General features: G+C 41.6%; 1 protein-coding gene across 1 annotated transcript in view; it reads left to right on the forward strand.

The window, feature by feature from the left end:
* Positions 1–26,397, forward strand: part of RPRD1B (regulation of nuclear pre-mRNA domain containing 1B) — a 48,539-nt gene extending 22,142 nt beyond the window's left edge. The window contains 3 exon segments of the mRNA XM_030533830.1: positions 1,778–1,904; positions 4,981–5,156; positions 23,660–26,397. Of these exon segments, the coding sequence (XP_030389690.1) occupies positions 1,778–1,904; positions 4,981–5,156; positions 23,660–23,809 (453 nt within the window). The 3' untranslated portion in view covers positions 23,810–26,397.
* The last annotated feature ends 989 nt before the right edge of the window (positions 26,398–27,386 follow it).

The raw sequence follows: 27,386 nt of genomic DNA on the forward strand, positions 1-27,386 counted from the left end.
TTCAGAGCACTATCCACAGTGACTCCAAGATCTTTCTTTTGAGTGGTAACAGCTAATTTAGACCCCATCATCTTATATGTATAGTTGGGATTATGTTTGCCAATGTGCATTACTTTGCATTTATCAACATTGAATTTAATCTGCCATTTTGTTGCCCAGTCTCGCACTTTTATTGCAAAGAACTAAATAAAACTGGCAGAATGGGATTAATGGAGTACAATATCAAGCAATTATATTGCAGTTATATTCCCAAAGAATCAGTTGAGCTAGTGAAGAAATGGCAATGGCTTTAAAGTCTGCTTTAAAAAGGATGATTTTTAGCTGGGGCCAAGTGAGTATGCGGTGCTTAGAATCATAAAATATCAGGGTTGGAAGGAACCATGGAAGGTCGTCTAGTCCAACCTCCTGCTCAAAGCAGGACCAATCCCCAACTAAATCATCCCAGCCAGGGCTTTGTCAAGCCAGCCCTTGAAAAGCCTCTAAGGAAGGAGATTCCACCACCACCCTAGGGATCCCATTCCAGTGCTTCACCACCCTCATAGTGAAAGTGTTTCTTAATATTCAGCCTAAACCTCCCCCACTGCAACTTGAGACCATTGCTCCTTGTTCTGTCATCTGCTACCACTGAGAACAGTCTAGATCCATCCTCTTTGGAACCCCCTTTCAGGTAGTTGAAAGCAGCTATTAAATCCCTGCTCATTCTTCTCTTCTGCAGACTAAATAATCCCAGTTCCCTCAGCCTCTCCTGGTAAGTAGGGTGCTGGGGCACATGAATCATTTTTGTTGCCCTCCGCTGGACTCTCCAATTTTTCCATATCATTCTTGTCGTGGGGGGCCCAAAACTGGACACACTGCTCCAGATGAGGCCTCACCAATGCCGAATAGAGGGGAATGATCATGTTCCTCGATCTGCTGGCAATCCTCCTGCTTATACATCCCAAAATGCTGTTAGCCTTCTTGGCAGCAGGGCATGCTGTTGACTTATATCCAGCTTCTCGTCCACTGTAACCCCTAGGTCTTTTTCTGCAGAACTGCTGCCTAGCCACTCGGTCCCTAGTCTGTAGCAGTGCATGGGATTCTTCCTTCCCAAGTGCAGGACTTTGCACTTGTCCTTGTTGAACCTCATCAGGTTTCTTTTGGCCCAGTCCTCTAATTTGTCTAGGTGCCTTTGTATCCTATCCCTACCCTCCAGCGTATCTGCCACACCTCCCAGCTTTACTAGGTGTTATTCAGAAAGTCTGGTTTGTTTGTTCTTTTGGATTTACAAAATGTGCCCCCTACACATTATCCCAAGGTGCATGTATGCAGTTAAATAAATTTGCATGTAAACTTGCCTCTTGGTCAAGGCAAAATAAAAACAATCCTCCAAAGGCAAAATATTGAGATAAACCAAATGCAAAAGTGAAATGTAAAGAATACTTTTATTTCTCTAATCTGTATAGTGTTTCCTTCATCTTTTCAGCCTTATTTTTAAATGTCTTCTTCTCTTAATTGGGATGAATGTCCACTGCAGTGTCCCTGCTAAGATAAGTGTATTGTACTTATGCAAAGTCCAGGTTTTTGGCTAGTTTAGAGTTTAGTGGGTGCTGCAGTACTGAGTGTAAGGAGAAAGTAGGACACTGAAAAGCACTTGAAAAGGTAAGTGATCTCAGCCTGTGGTGCAATGACAATAGCTAGAGAAAATAGCTTAGCAGCAGGCCTGTCTAGAACTTGGCTGTGCTGCAGTTACCTGCTACTCCATTTGAAAACTGTCGGTTTTTGTCTTTCCCTCCTGCAGACTGAGGACTTGATCAAAGCCCTGCAGGACCTGGAAAATGCAGCATCAGGAGATGCCACAGTGCGGCAGAAAATTGCCTCGCTGCCACAGGAAGTTCAAGATGTGTCACTGCTGGAGAAAATTACAGGTAAGAAGCTGGAAGATGAAAGTCAAATCCCTCTATACTCCTTTTCATTCAAGTAACTATAATGAGTAGGATGGATGCACCTCATGCCCTTTATGCATGCCAGCTGTATAGCTCCCTAACAGTTAGCAGGTAAAAATCTTCTGGCATGTGGTTGGAGGTAAGATTTACATCTCTCCTTCATTCCTTGGGCCAAAACCAAATAATTTGCAGTATGCAAGGTCATGGAAAAAAATTTGAAGAAAGTAGTTAAGAAGTTTGAGGTCAATGGTGACTGGGACAGAATACAACATGGCTTTACAAAAGGTAGATCGTGCCAAACCAACCTGATCCCCTTCTTTGAGAAGGTAACAGATTTTTTAGACAAAGGAAATGCAGTGGATCTAATTTATCTCGATTTCAGTAAGGCATTTGATATGGTTCCACATGGGGAATTATTAGCTAAATTGGAAAAGATGGGGATCAATATGAAAACTGAAAGGTGGATAAGGAACTGGTTAAAGGGGAGACTACAGTGGGTCATACTGAAAGGTGAACTGTCAGACTGGAGGGAGATTACTAGTGGAGTTCCTCAGGGATTGGTTTTGGGACCAAACTTATTTAATCTTTTTATTACTGACCTTGGCACAAAAAATGGGAATGTGCTAATAAAAATTTGCAGATGACACAAAGCTGGGAGGTATTGCTAATGCAGAGAAGGACCAGGATATCGTATAGGAAGATCTGGATGACCTTGTAAACTGGAGTAATAGTAATAGGATGAAATTTAATAGTGAAAAGTGCAAGGTCATGCATTTAGGGATTAATATTGGGGACACATCAGTTGGAAGTAACATAGGAGGAGAAGGACCTCAGAGTATTGGTTGTTCACAGGATGACTATGAGCCGCCAATGTGATATGGCTGTGAAAAAAGCTAATGCGGTTTTAGGATGCATCAGGCAAGGTATTTCCAGTAGAGATAAGGAGGTGTTAGTACCGTTGTACAAGGCACTGGTGAGACCTCATCGGAATACTGTGTGCAGTTCTGGTCTCCCATGTTTAAGAAGGATGAATTCAAACTGGAACAGGTACAGAGAGAGGCTACTAGGATGATCCGAGGAATGGAAAAACCTGTCTTATGAAAGGAGACTGAAAGAGCTTGGCTTGTGTAGCCTAACCAAACGAAGGCTGAGGGGGGATATGATTGCTCTTTATAAATATATCAAAGGGATAAATATCAGGGAGGGAGAGGAATTTATTTAAGTTCAGTATCAATGTGGACACAAGAACAAATGGATATAAACTAGACACTAGGAAGTTTAGACTTGAAATTAGACGAAGGTTTCTAACCGTTAGAGGAGTGAAGTTCTAGAACAGCCTTCCAAGGGGAGTAGTGGGGGCAAAAGACATATCTGGCTTCAAGACTAAGCTTGATAAGTTTACGGAGGGGATGGTATGATGGGATAGCCTAATTTTGGCAATTAATTCATCTTTGATTATTGGCAGGTAAATATGCCCAATGGTCTGTGATAGGATGTTAGATGGGATGGGATCTGAGTTACTACAGAGAATTTTTTCCTTGGTGTCTGGCTGATGAGTCTTGCCCACATGCTCAGGGTTTAACTGATCGCCATATTTGGCATCAAAAAGGAATTTTCCTCCAGGGAAGATTGGCAGAGGCCCTGGAGGTTTTTCGCCTTCCTCTGCAGCGTGGGGCATGGGTCACTAGAGGATTCTCTGCATGTTGAAGTATTTAAAGCACAATTTGAGGACTTCAATAACTCGCATAGGTTAGGGGTTTGTTACAGGAGTGGGAGGGTGAGATTCTGTGGCCTGCATTGTGCAGGAAGTCAGACTTTATGACCATAATGGTCCCTTCTGACCGTAAGTCTATAAAACCAAAATGTGTTTACAAGGATTTTTATACTTGGAGAGCCTGTATTCACTGTCCTTTCCTCAATCAACTTTTGATGCCTTCATTTTGTAGTTTTGAAAAGAAACTAGAGCCAGAATTTTCAGATTCAGGTGCTGAAAGTTAAGCATTAAACACATTTATGTATATTAAGTGGCCTGATTTCTCTCTTCCCCCACCTGTCAGAGCTGAGTACCTGCAGTTCCCTTTGACTGCAATAGGAAGTGGGTGCTCAGATGTGCTGACCAATTATATTTGGGTGCATATAAATTTATGCATCCATGTTTGAAAAATGTTTGCTTAAGAACCTGGGAGCACATGCAAATGAGGCAAAATCAATTCTGTTTTTGCAAGCATTCCTAACTTTTAGTTTTAGAATTCTATAAGGACTACCACGTATTCAACTCTTCGTAGTGTGTGCTGCTCATGTCCAGCTGTGAGGACAAGTGTGTATTTGTGTTCAAGCTTGTGTTCTAAGGGTTGATAAATATTCATAGGCATAAGATCCATCATACAGTGCATATCTTGCATAAATGCTAGGGCCCCATGATGTGACAGAAGACATTCTGTTAATGTAAGCTAATATTCTGGTATAATTAACAGCTTGTACGAGATCCACAAAAACAACTTCTGAGGGAGTGTTAGCACAATTGCAACAGTGGCACAGCTCTGGCGCTGCAGCTGTACCACTATGGCTCTGTAGTGTAGACTCTTCCTTCAGCAACGGAAGGGGTTTTTCCCATTAGTGTAGTTAATCATCCTCTGCAGGAGGCGGTAGTGTAGTTGACAGAAAAAAAAAATCTTCTCAACATAGCAGCATCTACACTAGGGGTTAGGTCAACCTAACTATGGCACTCAGGGTATGAATTATTTCGCAGCCCTGAGTGATGTAGCTAGGTTGAGCTAGTTTTTAAGTGTAGATCAAACCTCACTGTTAGAACTGCAAGACTAAAAATGTGACCAGCTGGTTCTGTTTTAAAATCTTCTTCCGTTTTCAGATTTAGAGTCCTAGCAATTTTTGAGTGCCCCTTAAATCTCTTGATTACAACTCATTTTCTTATAAACCCTGGATAACTCTTGTGAATAAAATGTTATTGTGCATGTGGTTGTTGAATCAGAGCCTTTTTTCAAAGCATAAAAGGTTTTTAACTGAGTCCATGTACATTTTTTACCACCTTTGCATGTAGACAAAGAGGCAGCAGAACGTCTTTCGAAAACGGTGGATGAAGCATGTTTGTTACTAGCAGAGTATAATGGGCGGCTGGCAGCAGAGTTGGAAGACCGACGCCAGCTGGCACGCATGCTGATTGAGTATACCCAGAACCAGAAGGATGTATTGACAGAGAAAGAGAAAAAGTTAGACGTGAGTACTGCTCAGAACAATGCTGAAACCTTATCCTCCTACCAAACACACATACTTGCCTTCAAACTGAAACATTTTTTCTTTTTAAATGAGAATGATATGAGGTAATGTAGCAATTTAATGCTCCCTGGAGCACTTTGCTGTTGGAAGAAAACAGGCCTGAGGAATTTTTTTTTCCTGTAAATAAATAAATTAAAAACTGTGAACTGCTGAACTCAGATGTCCAGCACAACAGTAGATGGAGAAAGAAGCTCTAGAACTTAAATCTATTTTTCAAGAAAGATTGTTTTATCATCCAACATTTTTGATGTTCAGTCCTGGTTCATTTCAGGGTTTGCTTTTGAATGAAAACACTTTCCCAAAAAGAAATCCAACATTACTCCTTCCTGCAAGTATCTGATGCTTTTTGTATATTTTGTGTATAGTTGGTTGCTGCTTGTCTGGCTTGAAGGTCCTGTTTGCTGAGATCACTTGTCAAATGCGTTTTTTAGTATTGCCATCCCTGCTTAACCAAAAAATGGTGGTGCTCTTAACTGCCTTTACGTGTAGTGCGTATATGAAGAAACAGGTGATGTGGTGGTGATGTAGAAAGATGACAACTCAGACTTCATGCCATAGCCAGCTTGAACTTGGAGGGCAAGAAACTGCTGTACAAAAAAACTGTTCTGACTGGATCTCAGTAATGACCAGAAGCCCTAGAGTGAGTACATGGGGAACAGCAGACAGTCATTTATCTGCAATATTCCTCTTTTACTGAGGAAGTGTTTTAAGCACTGCGTTGTGGGACTAGTATGGCAGTTTAATGATTCTGGTTGTGTGTCACTCTGCCATCTGTTGAACTGCCCCTGGGCGACACATTATGGGCTTCCTCTACACTGTCAGATGCTTTTTAGCAGCAGCTGCTGTTGGGTGGGCCGAGAGTTACAGAGGACATAGTCTTCTAGAAAGAGACTGGATTGTAGAGCAGTTCAACCCTTCGTGTGCCCTCTTTCCATCACAACTTGTCTTCTCTCCTGGAACGTTAGGCAGTACTATTTAACTTGTACTCCGTTTGGGCCATAGGTTTTCATCCTATGTCTGTACATAGTAACTTGAGTACATACTGTACATTATTGATCCAGAGTTAAAATCAGCCAGAAGATTTAAGACTGTTGCGTTCAAAAATCTAAAGGTTGCTAGGCTTTAACTATCCCATCTAGCAAATGTATTTGATCTCCAGAAGGTGATCTGAGAGTTGAGTTTATTGTGGTTTTCCCATAGTTGGTTCATTGTAAAGCACTTTAGCTCTCATGAGTACAAAAGAAGCCATAAAAACTGCGTTCTGGCATTGGTTACTTTATTTACTGAAAATGCCAACAGAAACCTTGGGTTAGATTCATCTTTCACTGAAGTCCATGATAAAACGCCAGTTCACTTCTGCAGGAAGGGGATTGTGAGCCCCTCATACATCTCTTAACTGCTTTAATGGCACCTACAATAAAAAGCAGAATGCTTCAGCATGCATTTTAAAAATCTTCGATTTGAATCAGCTTGAGGTATCGTAAAACTAATTTGGAAACTTGTGCTATATCAACTTTAGATCAAAGTTTATAATAAACTACCTTATAAATGCTGTGGGTTTTTTTGTTTTGAAATGACACTTCTGGTAAGGTCTCATGTGAAAGTTAGCAAACTGCTATAGGCCAAAATAATGAAAATTCAGGCACTGATCTTCAAACAGTTAAGCAGATACGTAATTTAAATCGCACAAATAATCCCATTGACATCATATGCTTGACTTGAGCAAGTGCAAAAGAGTTTGATACATTAAGGACTAAAGCTGTATTCTATTAAAAATGTCTCTTAATGGCATGAAATCTTTCAGTTCAGAACACAGTTGTGTCATTAACAATGAAAAATTAGACGTCCAGCATACTCGCAGTATACCGTCAGGCCAAAACTTAAAAACCCTAGGAATCTTAAATTAAGCAGTTAAAAGTGACATAGAAGCACAAGTCATGTTGAGGTTGTACTGCAAACCCTTTGGGGTATAGTCGACAAGCATTTCAGCTTTCCTGACTTGTGGAAGTTTAATATATCGGAGAATTTTGTTGGTTGCAAATGTGTAGCCCAGGCAATTTGCTTATCAGTTTTGTGTTTGTTACTGTGAGAACACCAGAAACTCAATGTTAATGAGACTCTGGGTTTATCTCATTCAGCGTAGATGGGTGTTTCAAGTGTGTAATCTCTTAATAGAAAAATTTGAAATTCTAACAGGATGCTAAAGAAACAAGTACAAAACATCCACTCTATCAATTTAGGTCTATAAAATAAGAAAGTAAAGAACTAGCAACATGTAAATACTCAGATTTAAATTAAAAAACCCTGTTCCTAATACTTCTCGATGACATGTTGTGCTCCATCATGACCTTTTTCCAAACATCTTGAATTGCAAGCTGTATGTGTGTACAAAATCAAACCTTGCTTTCAGCTGAGATGTGTTTTAAAAGCAAAATTCTGTTTCAGGGTGGACTGTTTACTTCATTAGCTTTTCTGTTGAAAGTGACTGAGAGGAGAGAAAGTAGGCTCCTTGTTGGTAATATGAACCAGGATTTTATTCTGTCGAGTCATGAGAAGTGCCAGTATCCGTCTGATCAAAAATTGTAAATCATTGTGGATGGTCAGGGTACTGGGGTTGCACGCACAAGTAACTTTTTTTTTTTTTTTTTTGAGATAGTAATAAAAATAGCTAAGCCCTGTGTCTAGGAAGGGAACTTTTGCTGTCTAAACACTGGAGTTCTTATTTAATTTAAATAGTCCAATACTACTGCCTTTCATCAACTATGGCAAATTCTACAAACAAATGTCATCATTTACACTGAATGGGAGTATTTACTCAAAGTAGGCTATTACTCAAGAGATTTTGAAATAAGTCCAGGGTGCCAAAAGCTCTTACTGTCCTCAGTCACATAAAATCCTTTCAAGACATGATACACCATACCCCGATATAACATGAATTCGGATATAACGCAGTAAAGCAGTGCTCCAGGCAGGCGGGGCTGCGCACTTTGGCAGATCAAAGCAAGTTCAATATAATGCGGTTTCACCTATAATATGGTAAGATTTTTTGTGCCTCCCGAGGACAGCATTATATGGAGGTAGAGGTATATATTAGAAAAGATGAGGTTGGACAAGGGGACTACAATTCATGAGTGAGCAGTGGCAAAGATTTGCATGAGTGAATTCAAAGGCTGCTATACTACTAAGAAACCCACGAACTGATGGTTTGAGGGGGAAGATAGTACTGGGTGTTCAGTCTGAGAGAAAAGACATCAGGGTCAGACATCTAGGGGAGAAGAATGTAGGCCCCACATGCTGTAGAACTGTGTCTTAAACAGTGATTCTGAAAAGGAATTGGCCATGGTTGGATAACCAGTTAGAGTAGCTCCCAGTGCAATGCTTCAGTGAAGAGGTGTTAGTGAGGTCCTTGGGGGTGTAAATAGGAGTAGGGAGGTGGTATTATTTCTGTCTTCAGCATTGTTGAGGCCATTAATAGAACACTGTGTCCAGTTCCGTTGTCAATGCTTCCAAAAGACTGTTGAAAAATTGGAAATGGTTCATAGAGCTACAGAAGATTCATGCTCTGAAAAACCTGCCAACAGAAGTTGGTCCAATAAAAGCTATTACCTCACCCACTTCTTAAATCTGTGTAGTTTACCAAAGAATAAAAGGTGACTTGATCAGTCTATATGTACATGGGGAGAAGATTTCTGATAGTAGAAGACTCTTTAATTTAGGAAAGGTTTAACGAGATCCATTGGCTAGAAGCTGAAGCTGTACAAATGAGGACTGGAAATTAAGCTCAAATATTTGAGGGTTACATGGGAACACTTTATCAAGGGATGGGTTGGGTTCGCCATCACCTGGAGTTTTGGATTCCTTTCTTAAAAGAGATGCTCTAGCTCAGCTGGAACTTGTGGTCTTGATGCAGGAATTACAGGGTGAAATTCTACAGTGGCTCCCTGTTGCTGATGAATAGATGACTCAAATCTAAGTTCCTTATCTTTGGTACTGACATTTTTTTGATCACCTAAGATCCCACTGAAATGCTAATCAAATAAAAGCATATTGAGAATAAAAACTGTGTCAGAACCTGCAAAGTTAAATTTTGTGTCTGAACATTAAGGTAACAGGCTAGCTACTGTGAAGCCAAGTGCATGCTATGCCTGTTGAAATAAATGACAATAGCTATCTAAGAAAAAACAGCTAATCAGTTATACTGTATAAAACTGGAAACTAAGGACTATAGGGAAGATAGTCAATGAAGGAGACGGCCTCCATGTTCAAGTTGCCAGATGATTGTAAAGTGAAGGTAGCTGAATAGATGGAGCCACATAAGTGAAAGTACTATCAGAACATCTCTGATTCTATGGAAGGATGGATCCCTAAAGTATATGTAATATCTGCAGTAGGTCAGGGTTAGGTGGTACAAAACAGCAAAATGACTCTGCTTGCAGAAGAGTCAGCCTAACCTGGAGGAGGGTGAAATTGTGTTCATGGCTGTAGCTTTGGTTTATAAAGTTGATACTATACACTGTTCCCTCTTTTCTTTCCTCCTCATTTGTCCTCTCTGTATGATTTTGCTTTTTTTTTTTTTTTTTTTTTTTTTGGTTTAATATTTGGGATAGGGTATGTTGCTTATTATATCCAGGCCCCTGTATATTCCATGATTCTGCAATCAAGAAATTTTCTGTAGAATTCACCTGTTGCTGAACATTGAGATCCATTATCTCCGCTTTCAATTAAAAGTTTTGTGACTTTATAGTTGCAAAAATAACTTTTGACGATGTGACCTGAATGTAAACCAATGACTGTCTGAGTCTGCCAAGAGCCTCAAAGAATAGTTCAGAGGTGTGAACTGCGCCCGTCATCTCACTTAATGTTCCATGGACTCCGTGATTGTGTGACCATGAAATTTGTCATTTTCCCAAGCTACTCATGCCCTGCATGAACTTGCCTATAGCTGCCGCTTTCTCCACAATGGGGAATTATTTGGGTTACAGTTCATGCTCTCCTCACCGTTTTGTAGAGAAGAACTGGAGTCCTGTTTGCATCCAGGAAGCATATAGGCACAGATAGCTAGGCTGCCTAGTGAATAGGGCACTGGTTGAGTCCTAGAGGACCACTGAAGCAGACTACAAGTTTTCTCCATCTCTGGCACGCATTGAATGAAGTAAGAAGTCTCTGAGCTGGACCACTGAGATAATCTAGTAATTGCTGCCATAGAACTGGACTGTCTGGAGAATGCAGTGAAGAAATCAATCATTGACTGTGTATCAAGGAGTATTTCCAACTGAGAGCTATTGGAGGTGGTGGGGAATACAACAAAGTAATGTTTGAAGCAGAATTTGTCTGTTGTGCCATAGAGCACACGTGAGCCATGACTATATGCTGCTTATACAGTGTTCAGCACAATGGGACCCTGGCCTGATTGGCACTTCTAGGCACTCCTGCCATATAAATGTTATGTGAAATATGATATTAAAAAAACCCAAATTATCTAGAGATCATGAAATTATTTCCATGTAATGTTGCTGTATTTTTCAAAGAGATGCATGCATTGCTACACTTCCACCTAGCGATGAAAATCAATAAAATATTTGAACAAAGGTGAATGTATGACTGGAAGTGTGCTTGTGTTGTGAACTTTATGCTCTGGAGAAGGTGTGGTTAGCATGCGGAGAGGAATTGTGCACATAACACTGTGCCCCATTTCTGCTGTAAGTCAAATTGAATAACGTTCAGGGCCAATAGTACTGTGTGGGCTTAGATGCCATATGGCATTGGTATCTGTCTCTGCATGGAGCAGAGAATGCCCCCGGGTGTAGGAACAATACGGTCAGGGCTGTAAATGGTGCCGTGTGCTACACTGGACAGCTTCATAACCTGGCGCCCTAGCAAAAGGTGAGCAAGAGGAGCAGTTTGTGGAGCATGAAATGCTGCCGCCGCAGCAGCAACATGCTTAGTAAATTGAAGTGACTGGTGCTGGAGGGAAAGAAGCTGGTTTTTTTTTTGTTTGTTTTTTTCCCCTCTCCCACTCTTTAAATAAGGAAATACAATCTGCCAGCAAACCTGATCTACCAAATGTAAGCTTTAGCTCTGAAAGGAGCTATGATTACCCTTCGGGTTCTGAATGGTGTGTTGTTTCTTTGAGAGAAACTTGTCTGCAAAGTCAAGTTTGTTGCTATCTTGCTGTGAAATGAGAGAGGGAAATTGATTCCTTGGTTCTGTCTGCTCTCTCCAGGTTAGACTGAAGAGAATATCTATTCAGAGATGCTTGTTCTGTTCAGAAAACAGTGGGAAGTGAGAGAACCCACTTGAGACACAGCTTTGCTTCATGTATTTTGGGGGTAGGGGTGTTTTGTTTTTAGTATTTTATTTATATATATAAAAATTAAGATGAATTCTCCTGTTTTGCACTGAAGAGCACAGAATCTGACAGATGGAAGCTGGTTCCCTCTCTGCTATATTATCTACCTTTCCGCAGGGAGGAAATTGCATGGCCTTTTTAAAGAAATCCTCAAAATAACCTATCTATTCAAATGTTAACTTGGTGTCAGACCTCACCCACAATGTATCTGAGGGCTGGTCCATACTAAGGGGGGGAGATCGATCTTAGATACGCAACTTCAGCTACGTGAATAACGTAGCTGAAGTCGAATATCTAAGATCAGATTACTCACCCGTCCAGACGGCGCGGGATCGATGTCCGCGGCTCTCCGAGTCGATTCCGGAACTCCGTTGGGGTTGATGGAGTTCCGGAATCGATATAAGCGCGCTCGGGGATCGATATATCGCGTCTAGATTAGATGCGATATATCGATCCCCGAGCAATCGATTTTTAACCCGCCGATACGGCGGATAGTCTGGACGTGGCCTGAGAGTGCGCTGTTCCTTACTTCTTTATACTGGGTCTGCATGCCCCCTCTGCTCCATGTGATTTTTGGAGCCTTGAGGTCAGAAGTAGGGCCCCGAGGTGGGGAAGGTCACATCTAAACTTCTTTGTTTGTAGCAAATCCAGAGGAGCTGCTTTTCAAGGGAGAAAACTTTTTTAGTGCTTGGTTGAAAGCCCCCTGAAGTTAATGGGAGTCTTTCAAGTTACTCTGTTGGTCTCTGGATCAGGCCCTAAGTGTATCTAACTTCTCACCTACTTCTCAGCTGAGTTTGGATGAAAATTAAATATAAATTATGCACACTAAATATTTAGTTTCTTCTTTTCCTGCTTGATTTGTACATGTGTGCGGGCCTCCTTTATTGGGACCAAGTAACTTTTTTTTATTATCATCGGGGTTGAGATGTTTCCTTATTAGGTTAACTTGTCTCTTTTGTATGCAGCCAGGCTCTCTCGCAGTCTGCTGTATAGCAAGCTGGGTGTTATAACTGATGTGGGGAACTCTTCCCCCTCCTTTGTTTAACTGTTCATAGTTTTATTTGGCATGCTGATATGCTCACTCTTGATCAAATGTGTAGGGGAAATGACTTGTTTATAAAACAATACGGGTGCTGTGCAGAATGGGAGTAAATACAACTTTAAAAACTACAGACAGGACAACTGAAAGGATGTGGGGGTAGGTGGGATTGTGGGCAGAGGAAAGGGAAGGCAGTGATAATACCAAACACTCCAAAATTCCCTGTTTTAAAAGCAGGGAATAGTTAAATGACTGGATTTCAAAGGGGAATGAATGCTGTATCCAAAGGGATGATCCTCAGCTGGTTAAGTGGCAGTGAAGTTATCCTGAAAGAGGTTGATGTTGAGCACAGAATAGCCAGGATTAAGCTCTTGGAGGTGTTCTTTGTAATACAAATAGTAATAAGAGTCTATGCTAAAAATGTTGAGTCCAGCTAGTTACCCATCTAGTAGCTGTACCTATTAATAATGAATAACAGGCTGCTAGCGGAAAATCTTATGGTCATATACTTCAAAGTATTTTGTCTTTTTGAAAAGCTGTAGAAGCATTAAGGGAGGGTTTATCTAACAAACATATGCTATTTAAATAGCTATTGATCAGTTGCAGTAACTGTTTTTCGACAAAACTTCACATTGGCTTTTTTTCTATAGGAACCGTGTCTCTACGACTGTCACATTGTGACTCTTATATTTTAATGAGTCCACTTTCTAAAAGCTTGTTAAACACAGACTTGAGTGGCAAGCTAGAATAGCCAAGAAATGATTGATTGATTGATTGGACTGCTTTGTAAATACTGCACATTTTCGGTATCCCTGATGCATATTTATATAATTTTAATCAACTTGTTAAAATGGAAACATAGCAAGCTTATGCCAAACTATTTAAACTCTGAATATTAGGCTATTTATACAACTTTAGCGGTTTTCAAATAATTACTCTTAAGCCAATGATGCATGTTCAAAAAATTCTGAGTGAAGCCTTCTGCCTTCCTTTATACAGTAATAAAAATGTCATTTTTAATGTTAATTCCCAATGATCTGATTTAACTAACAAAATAGATGATATTCACAGCTCAGACTGCAACTGTCTTCAGTTCATTTTTGCACTGTAGCACACATAATGTAGATAAAAATTACCCACTATTCTGATTTCCTGAACATGAAAGCCGAGTTAAGTTATGCACAACAGGGCAACTTAAAAGGGTCTTTCAGTGGTTTATTTTAAGAGACAGAATTAATCCTGGTGTGGGTTAGTGGGAGCAGTGATGTTGTAGAACACTGAATTCTGGGCTGTCTGGTGTGACTTCAGAGGAGCTAAACAAATTGGTGGTGGGAGGGGGAATGTTAGAACTTTTTTTTTTTAATTATCCCTCTTATTTCAGGCATTCAACACAAACTGAAGTGTTAGTGCCATTTAAACCTGCAGATCTCTTCTTAATGCTGAAACTTTCCACCTTATATTATGCATAGTGATGGAAGATATATCCTTTAATCAACAATGTCAAGCAAAGGATGTTTGTACGTATGACCTGCTACAACAGAGGTGCTTGAAATGAGTATCGGGGGAGATTTAGCTCCTCCAATTCACCTAATAAATTACGTTAAAGCTAAAATAAACACACTTTGTAGTGTAAGCATAAGAACGGCCATTCTGGATCAGACCAAAGGTCTATCTAGCCCAGTATCCTGTCTTCTGACAGTGGCCAATGCCAGGTGCCCTAGAGGGAATAAACAGAACAGGAAATCATCATGTGATCCATTCCCAGCTTCTGGCAAACAGAGGCATGGGGCACCATCCCTGTCCATCCCGGCTAATAGCCATTGATGGACCTATCCTCCATGAATGTATCTAATTCCCTTTTGAACCCCGTTATCGTCTTGGCCTTCACAATGTCCTCTGGCAAAGATTTCCACAGGTTGACTGTGTGTTGTGTGAAGATATACTTCCTTTTTGTTTGTTTTTAAATCTGCTGCCTATTTCATTTGGTGACCCCTAGTTCTTGTGTTATGAGAAGGAGTAAACACTTTAGTCATGAGTTTATAGACCTCTATATCCCCCCCTTAGTCCTCTTTCTTTTCCAAGCTGAAAATTCCCAGTCTTATTAATGTCTCCTCATATGACAGCTGTTCCATACCACTAATAATTTTGCCCTTTTCTGAACCTTTTCCAAGTCCAATATCTCTCTTTCGAGATAGGGCAACCACATCTGCACGCAGTGTTCAAGATGTGGGTGTACCATGGATTTATATAGAGGCAATGATATTTTCTCTCTCATGATCTATCCCTTTCTTAATGATTCCCAACATTCTGTTTGCTTTTTTGACTGCTGTTGCACATTGAATGGATGTTTTCAGGGAACAATCCACAATGACTTCAAGATCTTTCTTTAGTGATAACAGCTAAGCAACTGTTGTAATTGCATACAGGGGTCTTATATAACTATAAATTGGGTCAGAAGTTGCCAGTGTAATCTCTATACTAAAATGAGGTCCAGCTATGAAAAAGTTTGCAATTTCCTATGCTATAGCACAACAGAATGAGTTAAGCTCAGAAATCGCTTTCACTCTGGGTTTCCTGTCTTGTCAGTTTAGTAGTAAGAGTGTTTTCCTGTCAGATCACACTGCTTAATGGTGTTAAGTTTTTGATTCTGGAGTTGTTTTGCCACAGAGGAGTTAGAATTCTAACTTTTATTCTGAAAGTGAACATAGATTAGGAAGGGCACTCGCAATGCACAGTGCCAGTGTTTTCCAACATCATCCTCATGGTCTAGCTACAGCAAATATTGAGTCAGTTCTCATTGCTCTGACCATAAAAGGCAAATAACAGCCAAATGCTGTCAGTCTCAATGAACCCCTCCTATGCACCATGGCAGTCAGCTGTATGCACAGCAGTTTCTTTTAGGCACATTTCGTACAAACATAAGAACGGCCAGACTGGGTCAGACCTAAGGTCCATCCAGCCCAGTATCCTGTCTACCAACAGTGTCCAATGCCAGGTGCCCCAGAGGAAGTGAACCTAACAGGTAATGATCAAGTGATCTCTCTTCTGCCATCCATCTCCACCCTCTGACAAACAGGCTAGGGACACCATTCCTTACCCATTCTGGCTTATAGCCATTAATGGACTTAACCTCAATGAATTTATCCAGTTCTCTTTTAAACGTTGTTATAGTCCTAGCCTTCACAACCTCCTTAGGCAAGGAGTTCCACAAGCTGACTGTGTGCTGTGTGAAGAAGAACTTCCTTCTATTTGTTTTAAACCTGCTGCCCATTAATTTCATTTGGTGACCACTGGTTCTTATGGGAATAAGTAAATAACTTTTCCTTATCTGTTTTCTCCACATCACTTATAATTTTATATACCTCTGTCATATCCCTCCTTAGTCTCCTCTTTTCCAAGCTAAAAAGTCCTGGTCTCTTTAGTCTCTCCTCATATGGGACCCGTTCCAAACCGCTAATCATTTTAGTTGCCCTTCTCAGATTTTATTTTTAAGGCTTGTCCATGACCTCGTATTGCCAAGGACCGGGTTCAGAGGTCTGTCAATACACACTGTGCCCCGCAGTTCACGTCTAATGTGACGTGGGGTGACGTTCTGCTAAGTGATGTCCTGTTTGAAGTAGGACTGAGCACTCCAGTCACCAACTGAAGCAGGCAGCGTAGGCTTCTGAAGCTGGCCACAGAGAACCTTTAAAAGGACAGGAGATCTTAACTTTAATTCACCTCTACCCCGATATAATGTGACCTAATATAACACAAATTTGGATATAACACGGCAAAGCAGCGCTCCAGGGGGGCAGGGCTGTGCACTCCGGTGGATCAAAGCAAGTTCAAAATAACATAGTTTCACCTATAACATGGTAAGATATTTTTTGGCTCCCGAGGACAGCGTTCTATCGGGGTAGAGCGGTATTGTGCTTAAGGGTAGACATTAAGGGTATGTTTACACTGCAGCTGGGAGTGTGCCTCCCATCCTGGGTAAACGGACTCATGCTACCTCTTCTCAAGGCAGTGTGCTAAAAATAGCAGTGTGGGTGTTGCAGTGCAAGCCTGTGCAACTCCCTCTGTCTGAACTTGGGTGGCTAGCCAGAGCTGGTGCCCTTGCTGCAATGTTCACCCTGCTATTTGTAGCGTACTAGCTCAAGCAGAGCTAGCATCTCTGTGCTCAGAGGCATGTTTCCACCTGCAATGTAGACCTACACTAAGGGCTCTTTTAACTAGGGTTAAAGGGTTCACCCTGCCCTGACTGAGCACCATCCTTGCCTTGAAGGATTAATCAGTGAAGTATTGACATACTCTCTTGAGACCATCGCTTCTGGGCTGATATGGTCTGTTCTTTTGTTGTGCCTGTCAGTTGCTTCAGCTTCAACTTTGCCAGCTGTTCCTGCTCCATCAGTGGTTTCCAATCCTTCTTCTCACTTGTTGCCATTTTCTGCATCAGCACACTGCCTCCTTGGCCCCAGAGCAGACCGTGGTTAAGTAGAAAGTAGGTAATACAGTATCTGTAGTGCAATCAGCAGCCAAATTGGATGGTAGCTCTTTAACTGGAGGGATTTGATCTACAGCACAATGTTCTGCCTGGCATCCTGAAGGTCCTTCTTTTGCTTTCAATCATCTAGCAAAGCTTTCAGATACCTGGTTGTCTCTCTCAACCTGCTGTGGTGCAGCGTCTTTCTCATGGCTGTGATCTGTTTCTGAGCCCTCTTTCTAAGCTCTTCAGGGTAGGACCAGTTGTCTTATGTCTGTCCAGTGCCCCACATGGTGGGGTTCTGCTCCACAGCTGGCGCTCTGAGGTGCAATAATATTGGTTAGGGGTAGATCACTCCCTTTAGCCCCCAGGCAAAGAATATTCTAAGGATTGTACAGATGTGGTGGTTGGGGTGACCTGAATTATTTTGCCATTGATACATGTTCAAAATCCAGTTCCTTTTCAGGTAGGAACACTTGCCCCATGTGACTGAGTGTTGGAGGGGTATCTCAAAATAGTGCACACGTACAAATAAGGATACACTTAAGAATAATGTTCCCCATCATGTAGTTAAATGTTTGAAGCTGTGCACCATATATCTGGGAACAAATAGCCATGTCAGCCCTTAGAAGAAACTCTATCTCAATGTGGATACTTGTCTGCAGCACCAGCATTCAGAACAGATGCACATACTTCCACATTAATAGCACATTTTGCAAACATTTTTTGTGAGTATGTTCTCATAAGATTTGACTGAGTGAGGCGTTCCAAAGATTTACAGGCCTGAGAATCTTTCTGGGATGGGAGGAATGAGATTGTTTTGGTTTTCAGTTAATTGGATAAAATGTTTTTTATTTCTTTCATTAATATTAAAGCATGCTCTTCCTGTTCCCTCCAGCGTAGTCCTGCATCTGAAAGATCAGGGAGGGGCTCTGCTCTTCCCAACTAGGCAGAAACAAGTGTGGATTTACTTCTATCTTGCAAGCACACCTCTTCATTTCTTAAGAGTAGTTAACTTCATCCCTTGGTCCTCACATGGAATTTGCCACTCCTCTGGATAATCATACCGTTTGGTTTTGCTTTGTCTCTTGCTGTTTTTTATTTCTCTCCTGCCTGAGAGAGTGTAGCAAGCTTTCTTGTTGCCCTCTCCTGTCTGTGTTGGTGGACATCAGCATTCCTGAGAGAGCGCAGCCTTTTTCTCCCTCCTTTTCTAGCTTGGATCTATCACTGTCTGGCAGATTCATGTGCAACAACTTTCAGACTGCAGGTTCTTTGCAGAAAGCTATCTGTAGAAGCAGCAGTATCCAACTCCTATCTGTGAGCAGATGCAGTTCAATAAGCCCCTTTGCTGTTTGTATTCTAGGTACATGAGCACTCATGCTCTGCCCTCCTTTTACTGCATGTTAACAATTAACTTGTCATGCTTAAGCAGAGCACTCAATTTGCCATAACTCTGCATGGATGGTACAACACATACTTCTGGGGGAATTCTGTACCATTGTGCAATGCAGAATTTTGCAGAAATTAATGTTGTGCACACAGAATTTCCTCCTCCCCCCCCCTCACAGAAATGGGCTGCAAAGATGTTGGTTGACACGAGGGGCCATTGGACCCAGTAGAGCCCAGCTCACAAATAGAAGACAAGGCTTGGGGGGGATGTGAGGAGGGAGGGAACTGGAGAGTTCCCAGCATGTCTGAAGAAAGGAGGCGGAGGCATGTAAGAAACTCTGTGCAAGCCTGGCCCCCAGCATCACGCTGTCTCTCAGGCCACGTCCAGACTAGGGTATTAAAATCGATTTTAGATACGCAACTTCAGCTACGTGAATAACGTAGCTGAAGTCGAATTTCTAAAATCGAGGTACTCACCCGTCCAGACGGCGTGGCATCGATGTCCGCGGCTTTCCATGTCGATTCCGGAACTCTGTTCTGGTTGATGGAGTTCCGGAATCGATGTAAGCGTGCTCGGGGATCGATACATCACGTCCAGACTAGACGCAATATATCGATCCCCGAGCAATCGATTTTAACCCGCTGATGCCGCGGGTTAGTCTGGACATGGGCTCACTCTGTATCCCTGGCCTCTAGGGGGTAGGGGATGTGAATGTGAGGGCCGTGGGGGGCTGTGACTGGACTGTAAGGGGAAGAGGGTGGGGGGGTACAGCTGGCCTCTGGGGCTAGCAGGTGTGAGTGTCTGACCCACCAGCAGGGCCTTGGGCATAGAAACAGGAACTGGGTTGTCATATACTCTACTCCTGGGGGAATTTTTGTTTGTATTATTACAGACATACTTGCTGACAGGTATTTTGAAATAAATTACCAAAATAATTGAAACTGGCATGATTATATAGTGTTGTTTTGACATAATTTGCATAATTTTAAAATATGTGCAGAATTTTTAATTTTTTGGCGCAGAATTCCCCCAGGAGTAAACCTGCAGTAAGCCTTGGCATTTCTTTTGGGATTGTAATTGCTGAGACATAAGGGAGAGAAGGGAGGAGAACTGCTTTGGTTGCCCTGCATTCTCCCTTTCTCCTGTGTTGGTTCCCATATTCTACCAGAGAAATGCAATATCATCTAGAACCATGAATATATTGATAAGTCTATCCTTGGAGAGCTTTTATTGCCTCTTTCAACTTTTGGTCCCATCTCTTGTTCGTTTTGTTTTTTTTTTCATGCCTTTAACTTCATACTATGTTCGCATTTTACTCTTCCACTGTTACGCATTCGGTGTCCGTCCATCCCCCAGCTCTCTTGCCTCATTTTCCCCATATGAAGGCTCTTCCCCACATTGTCCACTTTTTTTGCCCTCCTTCCTCCCCAGTGTCTCTGCTCTTTCTGTCCTTTGCCTCCCACCAACCCCTCCGCCCCCCCGTAAATTGAAGAGTGCATTTCCTCCTGAGCCTCTGCCGTTCCCTAGCTTCTTAAGCAGCACACTAACAGTTTATGAAGCCACTAGAGCCTCATTTGAATTCCATCCTTCCAATCTATTATCCTGTGTGTGTACATGTTTATGATGTAATGATCTGTTACTGCCTTAGCCTGGTGAATCCGCTTATATATGAAATAGGATGTTAAAGGAAATCCATATTTGTGTCTGTACTGGAAATTTACAGTAGACATTCATACACCCTCTTCAAGTGTAGAGATATTTTGCATTATTGCAATCGGTTCTGTTCTCACTATTCCAGTACAAAGCAATAAACTGATAGGAATGTAAATTCATCATTCATGATCATGTGGGGAATATTTTGCTTTGCTTTGAGATTTGGGGAAGGTGGGGAGAATTTCCATCATTGTAAGGACTAAATAGGGAATTGGGTTCAAATTAAAGTTGTAAACTCTTCAGAAGGCTGATTCACTATTAAATGCCCAGTTTTTCTTTGCTCTTCAGAGAGGATTCCATAGTAAACTGTTCTTCTCTTGCTACTAATTAAACAAGAAATCAGAAGTAAATTAGTATTGCAATTGACTATATGGAAACCTGTTCAGCACTCTGAGGTTTTTTTAACTGTCACATTGTTTCTCATAGAATTATATCACATTTCAGGGATGACTTGAAAAATACAGGATAAGCAATTGGGTAGAGAGACACTTGAATACAGTTTAAAATTATGACATATGGGGATGGAGCTCAATGTAATGGTTGGTTTATTATACTGGACTATAACATCTTAATGCTATTAGCCTATTATATGTAGGCAAAGTGCTCTGATGGGAATCGTGTTACAGAGTTAATGTGTTAAATCTTAACTGAGCTTTTGAATTGGATAGTTGACTTGTATTTGGGTGTGAATGTTAGTCTGCTTTTGACAGTCTCTCTAAAAGTCATTACTAGACAGGATAATGTGATGCATGATGATAGTTGGTTTCCTGGGCTTTTGGGCTTCTGATCAATCCCCTTTCTCCCCTCCCGGCTTCCTGCAATGAAGAATCAGCCTTATTTCAGGTCATCTTCAGGCTGTGGAATTCAGGGATGACTTCCCAGAACTCTCAAATATTCACTTACTGGACTTTTGAATGAACAGTCCTGGCTGCCTAGCTCTTGGAAGGAATTCTTTCTGCAGTATCTCTTCCTTCTACATACTGCCTTTCTTCTGTTGCTGTTGCACATTTCTGAAGTTAGCAGAGACTAAGTTGGTGGTTTCAGTCTCTGACCCTCTGATTTTTATTCACATTTAGTGATTGTGGTGCATAATTCTGAGTCACTGGTAATGCGCCAATATAATGCTACAGCTGTTACGGTTAATAATCGGTTGTCTGATATGTTATGGATAAGTGCTAATAACACAAATTGACTGGCTAATAGTAATGATTTCTCTTTATCCTTGGCTACTTTTATAGTTCCATAAGGGAGTATCTACATAGATTGTTCATAATGTCATTCTTCAAATGTCCATGGAGTAAAGACTATTGTAGTACTGTGCACTGGGAAGTGACGGGCTTGCCTCTCTCATACATATATGCTTTGTAGGGGTTGATCTCATTTTTCTCTAGAAGGACACACTATTGACCTTCAGAAAATTATCTAGTTGTCAATAATTTCAATCCCTTCAGTTGTACCTGAGGAGGGACATGCTTTCTGTAAACCTACCATCATACTACAGCATGTTAAAAAGGTAACTGGACCAGACTTCAACATAAAAATCATCATGCAGGAGATGGTAAAATTTCAGAGCCATAATTTCTATTTGGGAGTGTCACGGAGTCACCGGGCGATGCTCTGGAACTGCTCCCCACCAAGCCAGTCAGGACTTTGGGGAGCCTCCTCTACCTTGGAGCAGACTTGTTTAGGGCAAGAAGCTTACACAGCTTCACCTTCTGGGTCTCTCCTTGGAGCATTCAGCATCCTCTGCCCCTCCGTGCGCTTTCCACGGAGAGTCCACCCCAGCGGGGTTCTGGGGAAGCCACCGGGTTCTGCACCCCCACTTTGCAGTCAGACGTGACTCTTAGCCAGCCAGTAAAACAGAGGTTTATTCAATGACAGGAACAGGGTCTAAAACAGAGCTTGTAGATACAGCGAACCGGACCCCTCGGCTGGGTCCATTCTGGGGGGCAGTGAGCAAGACCCCCAGGTCTGCCCTCCACTCCTCGACCCCAGCCAGCTCCAGACTAACAACCCCTCCCTCAGCCCCTCCTCTCTGCTCAGCCCCTTTCCCGGGCCAGGAGGTCACCTGATCCCTTTGTCTCCAACACCTTCAGCTGGCACCTTTGCAGAGGAGGGGCCCAGGCCATCAGTTGCTAGGAGACAGAGTGTCAGGCATTTAGGTGCACTGGCCATTGCTCTGCCAGATACTTAAGAACTGCCATGGGAACACTGAGGCACCAATACAGTATTCAGAGAAAACATTAAGAACTTTCCCAGTTCGTCACAGGGAGCTTATTACCCCTCTTACCAGTAATAACAGCTTCAGGCCTAGGGGGTCTGTGACTTCGTGACGGGACTCCACGTGTGGCCGAACGCCTGTGCTGCATCTGTCTCGCAGAAAGATGGCAAACACACATACGAGGCTAGATGGAGCAGGAACTCTTGTGTCAGTATAGAAGGCAAATGTAGAAAATGTTCATAAGGGCTTGAGCCTCGTGTAAGCCCGAAAACCAACATGGGTCTATCTGTGTTTGACTTAACGTGGGGAAAGGATAACAATAACAATCTGAAGGGAAATCCAGATTCTCAGTTTGACCTTTTTATATGACGTTTGAAGAAAGTGTCCCCTGTAGTTATATCTGTAGCAACTGATGAGCCCTACTAGTTGCTAGTGAGAAATAATTTCCCTGCGATTGCGGGGACCTCGAGCACTGATGCGCCTCCGTTTCTCCCGTTCTCTGCCTGTGACACGCAATAGCCTAATCTCCTTTGGGTCTCATTTGGGTGGTTGGGTTTAGAGTGCTGTGTGGTGGGGATGGCCTCTGATAACGCAGGAGGTCAAACTAGAAGATATAATGGTCTCTTCTGGCCTTTAGCTCTAACGCTGTGACATAATTGACAGAGGCACTAGGGGACTCTTCCCCACCTCAACAGGAGGAGAATTACAGGCTCTGGAATGCTAAAGCTTGTGGCATTCCTGTCAGTCACGTGCTGTGAACGTGGACCCAGGTGATGGGGAGCTATGAGACTGTCTGTAATTGTTGTTGAGACCAGGTGGGTGAGGTAATATGTTATTGGACCAACTTCTGTTGGTGAGAGAGACCAGCTTTTGAGCCACACACAGCTCTTTGGGTCTGGGAAAAGTACTCTGAGCATCACAGCTAAATACAAGGTGGAACAGATTCTTTAGCATAAGTAGCTAGCACGTATTCTAAGGGACCGTTCAAGGTAGAGTGGCCTGTTAACACCTCTGCAGTCATAGGACAAAAAGGGGGTTAATCAGTTAGATTTTTATAATAACCCATAAATCTAGTGATTACCTCACCAACCTTGTCTTCCTAATATTCTAGGACTGACCATGGTTACAACAACACTCTAATTATTGTTCTCAGAGTTAGCAATCAGTCTTCTCCAGGAAACCGGTCCTAGAAAACTCTCTCACAGTACGCACTGATCACGTGTAAAAATCTGTTTCTAATCTTATTCTCTTGTCTCTTCCCCTCAGGAGTATAAACAGAAGCTTGCTCGGGTAACCCAGGTCCGCAAGGAGTTGAAATCTCACATCCAGAGCCTTCCAGATCTGTCGCTGCTGCCCAATGTAACAGGAGGCCTGGCACCTTTACCATCTGCTGGTGATCTGTTTTCAACTGACTAGAACTAATGGTGCCCGCATTTACTACTTCCCCTTGGTACCAGCAGAAGTAAGAAAACTCTCGTATTGACTGGAAATCCAGTCTTCCAATGATCTACCATAGGAACGAACATACAGACCCTACTTTCAACCTACCAGCTGCACATGTGTGCTCTCTGTGTACAGTGGCTCACGTTGAGGGGAAGATGGAGAGTATGTATGTCCATGTTCTGAAGGGAGTGGGTATAGAGTCCATATATATTTTGAAAAGAAACTTTTTTCCTCACCTTTTCTCTACTCAGATTAGTTTCTGTTTGCTCTTAGCACTTGTTACTCCCACAGAAGTCATAAGAATCATGTACATATACCTTGAAAGTTTTTTTTCAAAGAAATGTTGTTTTTTCTCTCTGAAAGTGTCTGATTATTTCTGAATCTGTTTTGTCTGTGTTAGTTCAAATCTATAAGCAGTAGAGTGGCTGGCATTCTTTATGGGGGTGTATGCATGTGTGTACTGTACCATACTGGGATCAGGGTTACATGTCCACAGAGCAACAGTACAGTTAACCTTTTGTTAAATCTATAGTTGCTGTTACTGTTGTAGGTATGACCTCAAGGTGGTTCCTATCTGGTATGGTGCATATGTATATACCTTGAAACTCGCGCTATGGGCAATAGAAATGAACAGCTTGTTGTTGTGAATTAGGGTTAACTTCATAACTTAAGCTCTGCTGAGCAATGCAGAACTGGTTACTAGACATGAGTAGAAGTGAATTTTATTCCAACTTCCTTGTATTATATTTATACCACATTTTCCCTCAGTATTATATAAATGTAAATGCTACAGGCATTTAACTAGCCAAGAGGTTGGAGTGGTGGAATAAAGCTAGTGATATCTCAGATAGGTACTGTAACTTGCTTTGTGACCTTGAGAATGGCTATATTAAAAATTTTGTTCTATGAATTTTGTCTCCTTAGGTTAAATAAGTGAATTTTATTTGATGGACTGAAGTTAAATGTGGTATAAATATTTTATTTATACAATGTATCAACATATACAGACCTGTATGTATATGTATGCCATACATCAATATACATGTGCATGTATATATTGGGAGGATGTATGTAATTTCGTATCACACATTGAGTTGATTTTTCCCAGTAAAAATCGAAAAACAAATTTAAATACTAATTCTAGTTCTATGATCGTGCTAGCTAATGGTATAACTACCATGGATGTAGTTAGGTTTAAATTTTTGTGTGTTAGTTTTAGCAAGCAGGCCTGCCTGCTCATTGCAAACCATTCCAATCTGGCAATTTTTGTTTTAATGTAAACACTTCTTGCTAAGGGCCCGTCTTCACTAGCAGTGCAGCAATGCTTTAAGCTGGCTGTGTAGTCGTGGCACCAGTGCTGGTGCACTGTCTGTCCAAGCGCTATAAAAACCCCACTCCACAAGTGGAGTAACTCCCAGCACTGGGGCACTGTCTACACTTCAACTTTAAAGCACTGAAACTTGCAGTGCTTGGGATTGTTTTTTCACACCCCTGAGTGAGAGCGTTGCAGTGCTGTAAAGTGCCCATGTAGACCAGGCCTAAGACTTCACAAGCTGCTGGAAACACTTGATTGGATAATATAGGTTTTGTATTACAGAGGCTGAAACCAGGAAGGCAGAGGGATGTGCTTTGTTCGTGCCTCATTGTGGTGTTAAGCTGGGCTTTTCAAAGACGTGAGAGGAAACCTGTAGAAATATGAAGCTTGTTCTGTGTGCTCATTAACTTATTTTACAGGGAATATAATGGCTAATTCAGCATTCAGTGAAACCCAATAAACTAGCATTTCTGGTCATTTAGTTTGTGAAAAGTTCCTGCACTTCATTTTGGCCCTTTTATTCTTGCCTCCTTACTGCCCATCTGTGGAATCTGTTTTTCCTCTTGTTGTAGAGGAGAATTCCTGGGGGCAGAACTACATTCTTCCATGAATTGATGTGATTGGAGAGCCCTATAGCTAAATGTTTGAACCATAAAGTGTTCTACCCTCTCTGCTTTTGCCAAAAAAAACAAAAGAAAATCCCAAACTCTTAAACACAAACCAAAAGATGCATTTCTATTGTGCCCCAGCTCAGTTTAGTTAACCCCAGGCTGTATTTTATTTAAACAGTAACTATTCTTGACCTGTAATTTGACTGCATAACCATTACAGGATAAAAATGAAGCAAAACTGTCATAGAAATTATGTAGACAAATGAGTGTTGGCATCTCAAACTGCTATTTTGGGCGGATTTTCTGTGAGAAAGTTGTATGTTTGTTTTTTAAATTGAAATGCTTTGATTTTTCCAAAAAAATGTGTGTGTTTTACTTTATTTTGCTTAATTTAAATGGTCTTGTGGTTTTTATCGACGGGGAGGGGGAAGGGCAAAGGATGCCTGGTGAACTGGGTGCAACTTCATCAAATAGTTTCCCCAAAGTGTCTCTTTTAAAAAAAAAAAAAAAAAAAGCTTAAATCTGTATATGAATTGATCTAGGAATTCATTTAGAAGTATAGGCTGCCATTCTGGCAGCAGTATATTCTGAAATGTCTCAGATATCTATTTTTGAATAAAGAGGGTGTTCTTGAATGGTACTGGGTTTATTTTATTCAGAGCTTGCATTTTGCACTGGCACACCCCAGGCTTTGCTTTGTTTAAAGCAGTGAGATCCATGTGCAGTGGCTACTAGAGAATTCCCACTTTGAGGAGTTCTGCAACTGTGAAGTATCATTTGAACTTGGCAAATTGACAGTCGCCCTTTCACTGCTTACAGGCTACAGTTTTGTATGATTGTCTTAAATCATCACCATGCCAAAGACCCTCTACTCCAATGGGCTCACTCCTGCTTAGAGGGAGCAGAAGGTTTGGGAGACATATTCAATCAACAAGTAATCCCAGTTGCACCGGGAAATGTCTGTCTAACTAACTACACTGTAATTAGAATGCTATATCAAGAACTGTGGTAATAAGAGTTTGTGATACTGGGTAGTTGAGGCGCTTTAGAGAGGGTGGTATGAAAGAGAAAACATAGAAGTTGTGATATTAGTTCTTGCATAATGTTGACCAGAGTGTGTGAGAGATGCTTATGGCAAAGTTCTTCAGCCTAAGTGACTCCTGAGTTTAAGCATGCCTTCAGACAAATTTAATTAGCAAGAGGTGCATCTACATTGCAGATAAGGCTTAGAGGTTGGAGAGTAGCCATAAATATTCTCCTGCCTCTCAGATTTTATACCAGCTTGAAGTCCTATAGTCTGTGGCATATTTAAAGTTCAATGCTACTTCCTTTACCATGAAAGGCATTCAAGGTGGACATCCTTCCTGTGAATAAGAGGAGACCTGTTTCATTTTCCTGCTCACTTGAAAATTCTTCTTCTTCTGGTGATCCTAGGAACTAGAAGGAAGATTTTTCAAAGGCACAGATTGCAGGTAGGTGCCATCTGCCAGACACGGCTCTAGAGGTTTTCATCTTACAGTTCTCCAAAAAAGACTTGGCCTTGTTCACAACTTCTTTCATACTGTTCTCTACTTCGGCACACTGTGTACCCTTCACCAAAAACATAACCATCAGATAATGCTAG

This window comes from Gopherus evgoodei, chromosome 14 (assembly GCF_007399415.2).
Source record: "Gopherus evgoodei ecotype Sinaloan lineage chromosome 14, rGopEvg1_v1.p, whole genome shotgun sequence".
NCBI lineage: Eukaryota > Metazoa > Chordata > Testudines > Testudinidae > Gopherus > Gopherus evgoodei.